This window comes from Aspergillus neoniger (genome assembly GCF_003184625.1).
Source record: "Aspergillus neoniger CBS 115656 unplaced genomic scaffold BO87scaffold_15, whole genome shotgun sequence".
NCBI lineage: Eukaryota > Fungi > Ascomycota > Eurotiomycetes > Eurotiales > Aspergillaceae > Aspergillus > Aspergillus neoniger.
Genome location: NW_020291143.1, coordinates 658,237 through 671,121, shown reverse-complemented (window position 1 = coordinate 671,121; position 12,885 = coordinate 658,237). Strand labels below are relative to the sequence as shown.

The following is a 12,885-nucleotide window of genomic DNA, read 5'->3' as shown; positions in this document are numbered from 1 at the left end:
GACTCCGAGCTTACGTAAAGGCACAAAATAATCCCGTACATCTTCCATGATGTGGTAAAGAGTATACCCGAGTCTCTTTACACTCAGTATTAGAGGTTTTGACGAGACTAGGTCCTTTCATTGAGACAAATGTTACGTGCATCAGGAAAACACCTGAATTGGTTCATAATCCATTGAAGAAAAAGAGGAAATCCTCTACCTCTAACCAACCCATCCACCCCATATACAGTGTCCTTTCTATACATTTCTTTTTCAACTTTCCCATCAACCTGAAATTCATACAAGAACTTTTATGTCACCCGAGAAACATAAAAGAAAAGGTCATAACCTCATACAATGTACCACACAAATCAAACAACCCACATAACCCCAAGTGTAAAAGAAAGCCAATAGAGCAAAGCACGCTAGACAGTGACAAAACTTATATGTATAAGATCTAAGAAGAACCACCACGACCACCAACGTTCGACAAGGCCTTCTTCTGATCCTCGCTCAGTTGGGTCGTGGGCAGAGGCCGAGCTGCGGTCGAGGCAGCAGATGGGGGAGGAAGGAATCCGGTCTGAACGAGGTAAGAGGCGTACAGGCCGACCAGCTCCTCGGTGACGCCGGCGCCGGCGGAGGCGTCGATGCCGGACCAGGCGGCGTCGGCACGGAGGGAGGCAGCAGCATTGACGTCATCCAGTTCGGGGGCCTTGGTGTTGGAGGGGAGGTCGGAGGTGACGAAGTGGTAGAGGGGCATGCTGGGATCGGATGTTAGGATTGTAGTGGATAGTTTGGGTAGAGAGGGAACTTACAGTGCGTGCTGGGACTCGGGGTCATCGTGCTGTCCATCATTGACGTACTGTTCCAGAGACTTGGACCAGGGGACGTAGTCAACCTGAGGGACGTCGTATCCGTACAGCTGGAGAGCGCCCAAGAACTGGTTGAACCGGAGACGCGGGTGCCCAGTGACCTGGGCGACGCCGATGGGAGTGCAAGGAGGCTGGAATGCAGCGGCGATGACCACGCGGGCAACGTGGTCCACGGGAACCATGTTGACGGTGTTGTTAATGTTGGGGCGGGAAGACAGCTGGATGCATCCCTTGATCATACGGATGAGGAAGTCGTCGGTGTTGGTGGCTAGTGTTTGTATGTTAGCTTGCTTTGGAAATCAATATTCTGGGAGATTGTTTGCTTACTTCCGGTCTTGGAGTCACCAAGAACGTAACCAGGACGAACGACGGTTCCCTTCAGACCCCTACGGCCAGCCTCGCGGACCAGGTACTCTCCAGCCCACTTGCTCTGGCCGTAGCCGGTTCCAAGTCCAACGGCACTGCCCTCGAGGTCATCCTCCTCGCTAATACCCGCTCCACCGGCGGCAACGATGCGCTCGGATTCAGAGACATAGTGGTCGCTGTCGAGAACACTGGTGGAACTGACGAAGGAGAACTGCTTGGGCTTACCACTGGCGCAAAGCTTCAGAGCATCGATGGTACCCTGGACGTTGGCCGGCTTGAGGGTAGAGTAAGGGTAGACCCAGTGGACAAGAGCACCGTTGTGGATAACGGCATCCACACGCTTGGTCAAGTCATCCCAAAGAGCATCCGAGAAACCGAAGCGGGGTTCACCCAGGTTACCGCAAACACACTGCAGTCTGCTGGTCCAGGCCTCATCCCAGAAGCCGTAGGCGCGGCAGGTGGAGCGGATACGTTCAAGCGCCTGCTCATCGGTCTTACCACGAACCAGGGTCACAACCTTGGCCATGGGCGACTTGCGAGTGAGGAGGTCACGAAGGATATGCGCACCCAAGAAGCCAGTAGCACCAGTCAGGAAGATGGTTGGCTCATTGGACAGAATAGACTCGGTACGCGTGGGGAAGGAGGCGGGCAAGGCGGTCTCTGCCAGCTTCCGGGCATCCTTCGAGTATTCGTCGTCAAGCTCATCCGGAGTAGCTGAAGCATCCGCCTTAGCAGCGGTACTGTCATCATTGCTGGCGAAAGACTCGAAGTTCTGCAGACGGTCGATCTCGGCGGCAAATCCCCTGAGGGTCGGGCTACGGAAAATGGCGTTCATGCTAACGTCAATTCCGCGCCACTTGCGGCGGATGTCGAAGAACATCTGCTGGGCCAGGATACTGTGCCCTCCAAGGTCGAAGAAGGAGTCATCAGGTCCAATCATGCGAGCAGTAAGGTTGGGGATGCGGGAGGCCCAGATTGAAGCCAGCGCCTGCTCGGTTTCAGACAGAGCCTGGACCACAGATGACTTGCGACGAGGAGCCGCGGCACTAAGCTCTGCGGTATCGGGGAAGGGTAGCGCAGGCTTGTCGATCTTGCCGTTAGGGTTGAGGGGCATGCGCTTGAGGGGGATGAACACCGTCGGCACGGCGTAGGAGGCGAGCTTGGTCCGCAGCAGGTCACGGATGTCGTCACGAAGAGGACGGAACCGTCTAAGCATGCCGACCATTCCTTCAGCAGAGTCATCGTCCTCGAGGCCCTTCTCCTGCAGCCAAGCAGCCCACTTGCTCATGTCCGGCACGAAATAACTGACCAGAGTCCGCTCCTCGAACTTGTCACGACGCACCAGGGTGACGTTCTCTCTCACCAGGGGATGGCGAGACAGGTGGGTATCAATCTCACCCAGCTCGATACGGAACCCACGGATCTTGACCTGATCGTCTGCACGTCCCGAACACTCGACATCTCCCGAAGGAGTGTAACGACCAAGGTCACCACTGCGGTACAAGCGATCTCTAGGGCCTTGGTAGAACTGCCTCCAGGGCTCGTTCGCGCTGTCTGCCTTGGCTTGGTCCTTCTGGACCCAGGTCTGGTTATCAACAAACCAGTTGTTGAGGAACTTCTTCTGGTTCAATTCAGGCGAACCTAGGTAGCCTTCAGCGAGACCACCGGCACGGACGTAGATTTCACCAACTTCACCGATGGCGCAAATGCGGCTGGGTTCGAAGCGGTTAACAACCAGCATCTGAACGTCGAGCATACCCCGACCTGCCGGGATGACGTCCTTCATGGTGTCCAGGTAGCCCTCGTCGCTCGAGTAGCTCGGGATCTCGAAGTAACTGACCGCACGCTGTGTCTCAGTCGTTCCGTACATGTTGACAATGTTGACATTGGGGGCCAAGCCCTGCAGAGAGCGGCAGTCTCGCTTGATCAGGATATCACCGACGAAGAAGGCGTGGTGAAGCGAGGGGAACTGTGCCGAAGCACCACCGACGAGAATCTGACCCATGGCAGGGGTAAGGTGAGTGACAGTAGCTCCATACTCGCGCATCCACTCGGCAAGCCTTTCGTTCTGAATATCCTCCCGGGCAGGAACCAGCAGCTGAGCTCCCAGGAAAAGAGGGGTGAAGATATCTCTTTGGATCGGGTCATGAGCGATACCGCTGAGCATGGTAAACCGATCGTTAGGGTTAAGCTTGAAGGTCTCGGACATCCAAGGGAAGTAGTATGCCAGAGAAAAGTGACGACCCTTGACACCCTTGGGCCTGCCCTCCGAGCCAGAAGTGAAGGACAGAGTCGGGGTGGAGTCAGGTCCGACGACGACGCCAACAGACTTGGCCTTCAAAGGAACTTGGTTGGCCAAGACATCCTGGCCGTTGATCGATCCTCCGACGAGGGAGCCATCGTCGCGAAGGGCCAGGGCAGGCACTTCCGTGCGCAGCTCCAGGTTCTCATTGATGAATGAGCGGACCACATCGGAGAGCTCACCGGCATCCTTAGTTGCCTTCTCAATGTTGATCAATGCCCGAGGGCGAGCCACATCAAGGTAGATGCACTGTCTTTCCGGGGGGTAGGCAGGGTCGATGACCGAGAAGGTCGCGCCAGCCTTCAGGATACCCATAACGGCTACCACCAGGTCAACACCACGGTAAGCGTACACCATGACGACCTCTCCTCTCTCCACACCCGCCTGGACTAGATGATGGCCCAAAATGTTGGAGGCCTCATTGATTTGCTTGTAGGTGAACTCCCGGTGAGGAGACCGCTCCGACTTGGTCTCCACTACACAGAGTCTTTCGGGGTGCTTCTCAGCGTTAGCGGCGAAGATATCGTGGATAGCACCGCGGAAATTGGACCAGTTCAAATCGGAGGTCGGGTCCGGAAGAAGGGCCAGTTGATCCTCGGTCATGAAGTCAATGCGCCCAATTGCTTGTTCCGGGTTGCTGGTCGCATTTTCGACCAGACGGGCAAGCTGCTTGAGAATGGTGGAAATTCTCGAACTGGAGAAGAGTCTCTGGTTGTAGTAAGCTCCCAATTCCGCCTGGGTTGTGGAGCCATCCGATGCACTGATCGGAGCAATGTTGACAAGGAGATCTGTTGTCTCGAAGGTGTTGGCAGGGTAATCCTGCGAGGCAGCAGGGGCATCGTAGGCAGCAAAGCGGAAGAGGATGGGAGAGCGTTCAGATTGAGACTTTTCTTGAATATAGGATCGTAGACTGCCCAGAGGTACGATCTCGGCCGAGCCTTGCTCGAATGCCTAGGGAAGAGTTAGATGAGCTACAACGATGATATACGCCACCTTAATTTTTGTCATACCTTCTGGACCTTGGCGTACAGCTGCAGGAAGGTTTCGGATGCCTCGATTGGGACTCTCAGGACGAAAGGACGACCATCGTCGCTGGAGCTGGTCCCGACGGCAATATCCTCGTCACCGGTAAGGCGTGCAACGAGCACAATGAAAGCCGTCAGGAAGACAGTGAATCCGGACGAAGAGCCGGAGATCTTCTGCAAGTCCGATTGCGTCTCCTTGGACAGCTGAATCGACTCAAAGGCTTCAATTGCCCTCTTGGGAAGCTCCTGCTTCTGGTTGTCGGGATAGTCTCGGGTGAGGGGAGACACTGTGAGGTTCTGGAGTCTTTGAGCCCATCGCTCGAGGCGCTCCTGCAAGGAGACTGATTCGACAGCCATTGTTACAGTTGCGATGCCCTTGTAAGTGGGGGGATGAGGGACGTCAACTGCACTTGGCGGAATATGAAAGGTCAGTAGGGAATTAGGGAATTTAATTGAAATTGAAGATGGGAAGAGCAGCGATCGACGATGAGTCAAGAGGGGCACGCGAGAAAAAGTGCCGATGTCGGCTGCAGCCCACCAGACAGTACTAGTTTTAGTAGCCTGAGGTTTTCCTTTTCTTTTTCTCCCCACAATTTGGGAGGATCATTTTGATGGCTGGGCCGCTGGGATCTCACCGCCTCTGGGGTACTTTCAACAAAATGTAATAATACACTGACCGCTTTTCCATCTGCACCGCCACACGCGGCGGTGGCTTACCACACATTCTGTTTCAACTAACTGGGACTCTTTATCCACTTGGAATGGAGACACGGTCGTATCGCTGACTTACCCGCTTGGGTCTAGGCTTCTGAACCCCTTCCAGGCACTTCCGCATTTGGGTTGATCAGGAACAAAGTGCAACGCTGCCTTCAGTCTATGCTTCCAATCCTGCTGAGGTGCTTCGGGTTGTCAACTTCTTTCTCACTCTCGCTTGCCATGGGTTAATAGACGTGTCTCTGACGTCTCTTTCACACCTCTTTTTTCTTCCTGTTATTATATTACTCCTTCGTTCAACAACCTTCGCTCCTCCAGTTTCATCCCCTAACCCCCTAAAGACATTGACCGTAATACCTAGTTTATTACTTACCGTTCGTTTCCTACCCGCATTGGGACAGGCAGAAGCCTCACAGAAGAACATCCGGTCAATTCTCACGTTTGACTTGGACGGCCAGAACTTCTACTCGGCAGATTCCCCCTGATTTATTCAGGCCTGATCCAGGCCGTGCATCCTCGATCAAAATGATCCCTCATCGGAGCACGGCTCTCATTACCATCGTCGTCTTTGTCGCCCTTGTCTTGGTTATATTCTCTTCCTCTCCAGTAACCGACCCATCGACTGGCGAGGAAGTCTCCGGTCCGGCCAAATATGTCCCTCACCCGAAACTTCCTTCGTTAAATAACCTGCATCTGCCATCGTTTCACCCGACAGTGCATACCCCTCCGGAACCGCAACCCAACAGCACCAGCGGCGAGTCCAAGTGGTTCAGCGACTGGTCGTGGATCAACCCTTTTTCGTCGTCTATCACCCTCGATGAAAACCGTTCCGTCCTCCCTCCTCTTAGAAATCGCCCGTTCATCTACACGTACTACGAGCCCAACAAAGGAAACGATCGGGAGGAGGATAATGCGGACGCGCAGCTGCTTCTCGCCTGGCGCAGGGCTTGGTTTGCGCAGGGTTTCCGCCCCGTCATTCTTGGCCCTGGCGAAGCCATGAACAATCAGCTTTACGAGCTTGTCCAGCCATTGAGTCTGAAGCCGGAGCTTGAAAGTGAGCTGTTCCGGTGGCTAGCCTGGGGTCACATGGGTGATGGTATGCTTGCGGATTGGCACTGCTTTCCCATGGCCCGATACGATAATACTCTTCTCACTTATCTGCGTCGGGGCACTGATCCTGCCCTTATCACCCGCTTCGATGGCTTCGGGAATGCCTTATTCTCTGGAGAGAAGTCGCGTATCAACGATGCAATCAAGGAAGCTATGAACAAGGTGGATGACAAGTCCACCTCTCTGATCGATCTTCTTCCGACCGAGTTCTTCAAGGTGGAAGAGCCTAGCGCTTTGGCTCTGTATGACTCGGCTGCCATTACTAGCCACTACCCTACAGTCGCTGAGAAGATTGTCTCTTCGCCTACTGCTGGGCGATTGGCCTTGGCTGAGTTGATCAATGCCCACTTGCACAACACTTTCCAGAACTCCTTCCCTGCAGGCGTTGCTGTATTGAAACCATTTCCCGAGCATACTACGGCTCTGGTGGAACCGGCCCTACGGCTTGCCAAAGCCCTGGTGCAATGTCCTAGTTCTCCTGTTCCCCACTCGTGCCCTCCGAACTCGCCGAAATGTCATCCCTGTGATGCTGAAAAGCCCATGCAGGTCAGCCAGCCAGCCACCTACAGGAATACGACCCAAGTTTTCACGATCGGGACTCTACCTCATCCTTTTACGCTCATTAGTCTGCAGCAGGATTCCACCGAGGTCACAACGCGGCACATTCGCCGCGAGACAGACCGTGATGTGTGGTTGGCCGAAGTGACCAAAGAGCACCTCGGTACTGACATTGGCGGTTCTGCGAGAGCCGTTGTGTTTAAGAGAGCCGTTGCCGATGACGCCGTTGTAGGCACCTCGCTATGGATGACTGTCGAGTCGCTGCCTCCTCAGGCCGGGCAGTCTCTGCCGTCAGAGCTCTTGGACGAGTTTGAGTGGCAGTTTGGTTTTAAGATCCCTCGTGATGGCAAGGTCGATGCAAAGAATGAAGAAGAGAAGAAGGCGTCCGTCCAACAGGCCAACCCGAGTGAGCAAGGTGTTGAGAAGGAGTACGGAATCCTGAAACAGGCACGAGAGTACCTGAAGGGCAAAGATACCAACCGAATTGGTATCACTGATGTGGCAGAGGCCTGGAACTTGGCGGACACGGAAGTCTGGCGTTTCGTGAGAGCATACCGGTAAGTACACCGACACAGACCTCCAAATTTCCAGCGTTTTAGCCTTCGCCTTATGACGGGACCGAAAGGAAAGTCCGATGGTGTGAGCTAACAAGTTATCAATTTGCAGTGCGCGCAGCGTCGTAGAACGCAAGAAATGGGAGGAAGAAGAAAAAGACTTCATTGGAGCCAAGCCAAAAGTATAATTAATGTCTTTTCTTATCGCTCATACTTATAGACATGTTATCGCTAGTACTTGTTGGTGTACATTGCTTCTCTTCGCTTGAACTGTTTATTTACTATCTTGGCCCGGGTGGCTTCGGCCAGAGCATTGGGAGCGGCGTTGATCGATACCTATTCTTCTTTTCTGCTGTTGGTACTAGGCCCGCAATCTCTTACTATATACTTTGTTGCTTTGCTATTTCCATTTCCTAATCATATAATCGAGACTCTACTAACTAGGCCGTATAGAGTACTCACTACTACTAGTTGGTTCACCGGGCACCAGTGAGAGTCGGTAGATTAGTGATCAGATGACATCTGCCGTAGGTTACCGCCCATCGGACAGTGGCGATCGCCGCTGGGCGGGCCATCGATAGCCAGCGATAACCGTAGTGGGGAGGCAACGATAAGCTTGTCCATGACTCCATTTCCTTGGTTAGCTTATGCCGGGGAGGGACTTCACCCCTTTCTATATCCTTTTGCCACCATAGTTTCACAATACATCCTCCTACGTTCTGAACAAATATTGCTCGGGAATACCTTCATGGATCCTATCCTAATCCAAATCTGAAGCAACAGAATTATCATCACACTGACCGGCCGGTCTTGGCGTCCGCTCATCTCGGCGGGGAATTCGACTTTCCGCATTTGAGCTTCAGGAAACAAGATGGCCCCAGGCATTTTAGAATCACCAAAGCCAACGGTGGCTGCCAGCAAGGCTGTCACCTTGGCTCAGCTCACGGAGGATTGGGACGACACTATTCGTTTCTATCTCAACGGCACAAAGGTCGTTCTCGACTCGATCAATCCTGAAGTCACGCTATTGGAGTATCTGCGGGGTATCGGCCTGACAGGCACCAAGCTAGGGTGTGCGGAAGGTGGTTGTGGTGCTTGCACAGTGGTATATACCCACGTCGTTATATCGGTGTTTAGGTTCATGTTGACATGAAACAGGTTATATCGCATTTCAACCCGACGACGAAGAAGCTTTACCATGCCTCAGTCAACGCTTGTCTCGCCCCCTTGATCAGTGTGGACGGGAAACATGTTATAACCGTGGAAGGTATCGGCGATGTGAAGAATCCCCATGCTGTTCAACAACGGCTTGCGGTTGGAAATGGAAGTCAGTGCGGTTTCTGTACGCCGGGAATTGTCATGGTATGCTCTTCGAGGGCTGGTGTGGTGGGTCAATCTGACGGATCTACAGAGCCTCTATGCCCTCCTACGTAATAACTCCGCGCCGACCGAACACGACGTCGAAGAAGCATTTGACGGGAATCTCTGTCGTTGCACCGGGTACAGGCCCATATTGGATGCTGCTCAGAGCTTCACCGCTCCCAAGGGCTGCGGGCAATCTCTGGCCAACGGTGGAACAGGTTGTTGCATGGATAAGCAGAACGGTGCTGGGGGTTGCTGCAAGCAGTCATCGGCAGACACCACAGATGGAGATGCACCGAAATTCACGCCGCCCGAGTTCATCGAATACAGTCCGGGCACGGAGCTGATTTTCCCGCCTCAGCTCCACAAGCACGAATTTCGACCTTTGGTCCTCGGGAATAAGAAAAAGAAGTGGTACCGTCCGGTCACCCTCGAACAATTATTGGAGATCAAGGCTGTGCACCCTGATGCTAAGATCATCGGCGGAAGCACGGAGACACAGATTGAGGTTAAGTTTAAGGCGATGAGGTACATTGCCTCTGTCTATGTCGGTGATATTCCGGAACTACGTCAGTATTCGCTCAAGGATGACCATCTGGAGATCGGGGCCAATGTCTCTTTGACCGACCTCGAATCAATCTGTGATGAAGCTCTCGAGCGCTATGGGCCGTTGCGAGGTCAGCCATTCAATGCCATCAAGAAGCAACTCCGCTATTTTGCAGGAAGGCAAATTCGCAATGTGGCGTCGCCAGCAGGAAACCTGGCTACAGCATCTCCAATTTCTGACCTGAACCCGGTGTTTGTGGCTACCAACACTGTCCTTGTAGCCATGTCGTTGGGTGAAGTTATCGAGATTCCTATGAGCCAGTTCTTCAAGGGCTATCGATCCACTGCGCTCCCGCCTAATGCGATTATCGCTTGTTTACGGATCCCGGTTGCGTCCGAAACGGGAGAATATCTGCGTGCCTACAAGCAGTCAAAGAGAAAGGATGATGACATCGCGATAGTGAACGCAGCTTTGCGGGTCTCACTTTCTCCTTCTCATGATGTGCAAAGCGTCAACTTAGTCTTCGGAGGGCTGGCCCCAATGACCGTCTCCGCACGCAACGCAGAGGCCTTTCTGGCTGGCAAGAAGTTCACCAACCCTGCTACTCTTGAGGGTACCATGGGTGCTTTAGAGAAGGACTTCGACTTGGAGTTCAGTGTTCCTGGAGGAATGGCGACATACAGGAAGTCTCTCGCCTTGGGATTCCTCTACCGGTTCTATCACGATGTATTGTCCTCCATCCAGGTCACGGAGGCCGATGTTGATGAAGATGTCATTGCCGAGATTGAAAGAGCCATTTCATCCGGAGAGAAAGACCACGAGGCTTCTGCAGCATATCAACAGAAGATTCTCGGAAAGGCTAGTCCTCACGTCTCTGCACTAAAGCAAGCTACCGGAGAAGCACAGTACACCGATGACATGCCTTTGATGAAGAACGAGCTTTACGGCTGCATGGTTCTTTCGACTAAGGCACATGCTCGTATTCTGAGTGTGGACACTTCAGCAGCTTTCGATATTCCTGGCGTTGCTAATTACGTGGATCATACCGATCTCCCTAACCCCAAAGCCAATTGGTGGGGAGCTCCAAACTGCGATGAAGTCTTCTTCGCGGTTGATGAGGTCACGACTGCTGGTCAGCCGATTGGTATGATTCTCGCAACGTCGGCCAAGATCGCGGAGGAGGGTGCGAGAGCGGTCAAGGTAGAATATGAAGAGCTTCCAGCAATCCTGAGTATGGAAGAAGCCATTGAGGCTGAGTCGTTCTTTGAACACTCCCGCTTCATCAAATGTGGGGATCCAGAGAGTGCCTTTGAAGAAGCAGACTATGTCTTTACTGGGCAGTCTAAAATGGGTGGTCAGGAACATTTTTACCTGGAAACTCAGGCTTGTGTTGCTATCCCTAAGCTTGAGGATGGAGAGATGGAGATCTGGAGTGGAACACAAAACCCTACGGAAACGTGAGTCACGACAACTACCATATGAAAGGCTTTACTGATTATCTCTAGGCAAACTTACGTTGCACAAGTAACTGGTGTAGCTGCCAACAAAATCGTGTCTCGGGTAAAGCGCCTTGGAGGTGGATTTGGTGGCAAAGAGACACGTTCGGTCCAGCTGGCTGGTATTTGTGCCACAGCTGCTGCAAAGGCGAAGTTGCCCGTGCGGTGCATGCTCAATCGCGACGAGGACATTGCTACTTCCGGTCAACGCCATCCATTCTTCTGCCGCTGGAAGGTGGGAGTGACAAAAGATGGTAAATTGCTTGCATTTGATGCGGATGTGTACGCCAACGGTGGTCACACCCAAGATCTGTCTGGTGCAGTAGTAGAGAGAGCGCTCTCACACATCGATGGAGTGTACAACATACCGAATATGCACGTCCGTGGTCGTATCTGCAAGACGAACACCGTTTCAAACACCGCTTTCCGTGGCTTCGGCGGCCCTCAGGGTATGTTCTTCGCCGAGTGCATGATATCGGAGGTTGCGGATCATCTTCAGATACCAGTTGAACAACTCCGTTGGCAGAATATGTACAAGCCTGGTGACAAGACCCACTACAACCAGGAGCTGAAGGATTGGCATGTGCCGTTGATGTATAAGCAAGTTATGGATGAGAGCTCGTACGAGGATCGACGGAAGGCTGTGGAGGAATATAACCAGAAGCACAAGTGGTCGAAGCGTGGAATGGCCATCATCCCTACCAAGTTCGGTATCTCTTTCACAGCCCTTTTCCTGAACCAGGCTGGCGCGCTGGTGCATATCTATCACGACGGAAGTGTCCTTGTGGCTCACGGTGGTGTGGAGATGGGTCAAGGGCTACATACCAAGATGACTATGATTGCGGCTGAAGCTTTGGGTGTGCCTCATTCCAACGTCTTTATCTCGGAGACTGCCACAAATACCGTGGCCAACACATCGTCCACGGCTGCGTCGGCCAGTTCTGATCTCAATGGATACGCCATCTACAATGCCTGCGAGCAGCTCAATGAACGTCTTCAGCCGTACCGGGAGAAGATGCCGGGGGCACCTATGAAGGACCTTGCTCACGCGGCCTACTTTGACCGGGTCAACCTCTCCGCGCAGGGATACTACCGCACCCCGGATATTGGCTACGTGTGGGGCGAGAATAAGGGCCAGATGTTCTTCTATTTTACTCAGGGTGTGACCGCTGCCGAGGTGCAGATTGACACGCTCACAGGCGACTGGACTCCTCTACGTGCTGACATTAAAATGGACGTTGGCCGTACCATCAACCCATCGATCGACTACGGACAGATCGAAGGCGCTTTCATCCAAGGCCAGGGTCTTTTCACCACGGAAGAGAGTCTATGGCACCGGGCTTCGGGACAGATCTTCACCAAGGGACCCGGAAACTACAAGATTCCTGGATTCCGGGATATTCCCCAGATCTTTAACGTCAGTCTGCTAAAGGACGTGGAATGGGAGAACCTGCGCACTATCCAGCGATCTCGTGGTGTTGGTGAGCCGCCGCTGTTCATGGGCAGCGCCGTCTTCTTTGCCATCCGCGATGCGCTCAAGGCAGCGCGCCAGCAATGGAACGTGCATGAAGTGTTGCGACTAGAGAGTCCAGCGACTCCAGAGCGGATCCGGGTCAGCTGTGCTGATCCGATCATTGAAAGGGCACGCGTGGTGCCAAAGGAGGGTGAGAAGAGTTTCTTTGTAGCGATATAACCAGCATGATAGGATACCATTATTAATTAGTTCACTGGATGTAATGACTGCATGAATACAATATTTATTCTACCTTGACCTCTTCAATACTAACAACAGTAATAATAAGAGTCAGACACACCCCTTTCCCCATATCCATAAATACCTGATACTGGTAACTGGATCACTTGTACATCCATCGGTTTGCCAGCAGCAGTGATATTCTTATTGGTTCAATATGAATTAGGTGTATGTAACAAACACGCGCGCGTGTGCATGTGCTTTCTAGCTAAGGATTGCCGACAGGGACTGTTTGGGATCTGTAAGA

At 52.9% G+C, this 12,885-nt stretch overlaps 3 protein-coding genes across 3 annotated transcripts; 2 read left to right on the top strand and 1 right to left on the bottom strand.

Annotated features, from left to right (window-relative positions):
- Nucleotides 1-167: 167 nt before the first annotated feature.
- Nucleotides 168-5,045, bottom strand: aarA (L-aminoadipate-semialdehyde dehydrogenase). The gene is made up of 4 exons (XM_025621480.1): nt 4,530-5,045; nt 1,179-4,470; nt 795-1,119; nt 168-740 (listed from the first exon to the last, which is right to left on the bottom strand). The coding sequence occupies exons 1-4, from the start codon at nt 4,899-4,901 to the stop codon at nt 437-439; spliced, it is 4,293 nt and encodes a 1,430-aa protein (XP_025480102.1). The 5' UTR covers nt 4,902-5,045; the 3' UTR covers nt 168-436.
- Nucleotides 5,046-5,435: 390 nt separating this feature from the next.
- On the top strand, nt 5,436-7,860 carry BO87DRAFT_376496 (uncharacterized protein). Its single transcript, XM_025623312.1, has 2 exons — nt 5,436-7,483; nt 7,593-7,860. Exons 1-2 carry the CDS (start codon nt 5,784-5,786, stop codon nt 7,666-7,668), a joined length of 1,776 nt encoding a protein of 591 aa, XP_025480101.1. The 5' UTR covers nt 5,436-5,783; the 3' UTR covers nt 7,669-7,860.
- Nucleotides 7,861-8,144: 284 nt separating this feature from the next.
- On the top strand, nt 8,145-12,648 carry BO87DRAFT_376495 (putative xanthine dehydrogenase HxA). Its single transcript, XM_025623311.1, has 4 exons — nt 8,145-8,585; nt 8,639-8,842; nt 8,892-10,846; nt 10,895-12,648. Exons 1-4 carry the CDS (start codon nt 8,352-8,354, stop codon nt 12,576-12,578), a joined length of 4,077 nt encoding a protein of 1,358 aa, XP_025480100.1. The 5' UTR covers nt 8,145-8,351; the 3' UTR covers nt 12,579-12,648.
- Nucleotides 12,649-12,885: the final 237 nt, after the last annotated feature.

Bases quoted from the DNA above. Each gene is read 5' to 3' on its own strand.
- aarA (XM_025621480.1), bottom strand. From the start codon at position 4,901: ATGGCTGTCGAATCAGTCTCCTTGCAGGAGCGCCTCGAGCGATGGGCT. The intron at 1,120-1,178 runs GTAAGCAAACAA...TACAAACACTAG, and splicing joins TGGTGACTCCAAGACCGGAA to CCACCAACACCGACGACTTC. The intron at 741-794 runs GTAAGTTCCCTC...ATCCGATCCCAG, and splicing joins CCCGAGTCCCAGCACGCACT to CATGCCCCTCTACCACTTCG.
- BO87DRAFT_376496 (XM_025623312.1), top strand. From the start codon at position 5,784: ATGATCCCTCATCGGAGCACGGCTCTCATTACCATCGTCGTCTTTGTC. The intron at 7,484-7,592 runs GTAAGTACACCG...ATCAATTTGCAG, and splicing joins CGTTTCGTGAGAGCATACCG to TGCGCGCAGCGTCGTAGAAC.
- BO87DRAFT_376495 (XM_025623311.1), top strand. From the start codon at position 8,352: ATGGCCCCAGGCATTTTAGAATCACCAAAGCCAACGGTGGCTGCCAGC. The intron at 8,843-8,891 runs GTATGCTCTTCG...ACGGATCTACAG, and splicing joins GTACGCCGGGAATTGTCATG to AGCCTCTATGCCCTCCTACG. The intron at 10,847-10,894 runs GTGAGTCACGAC...GATTATCTCTAG, and splicing joins ACACAAAACCCTACGGAAAC to GCAAACTTACGTTGCACAAG.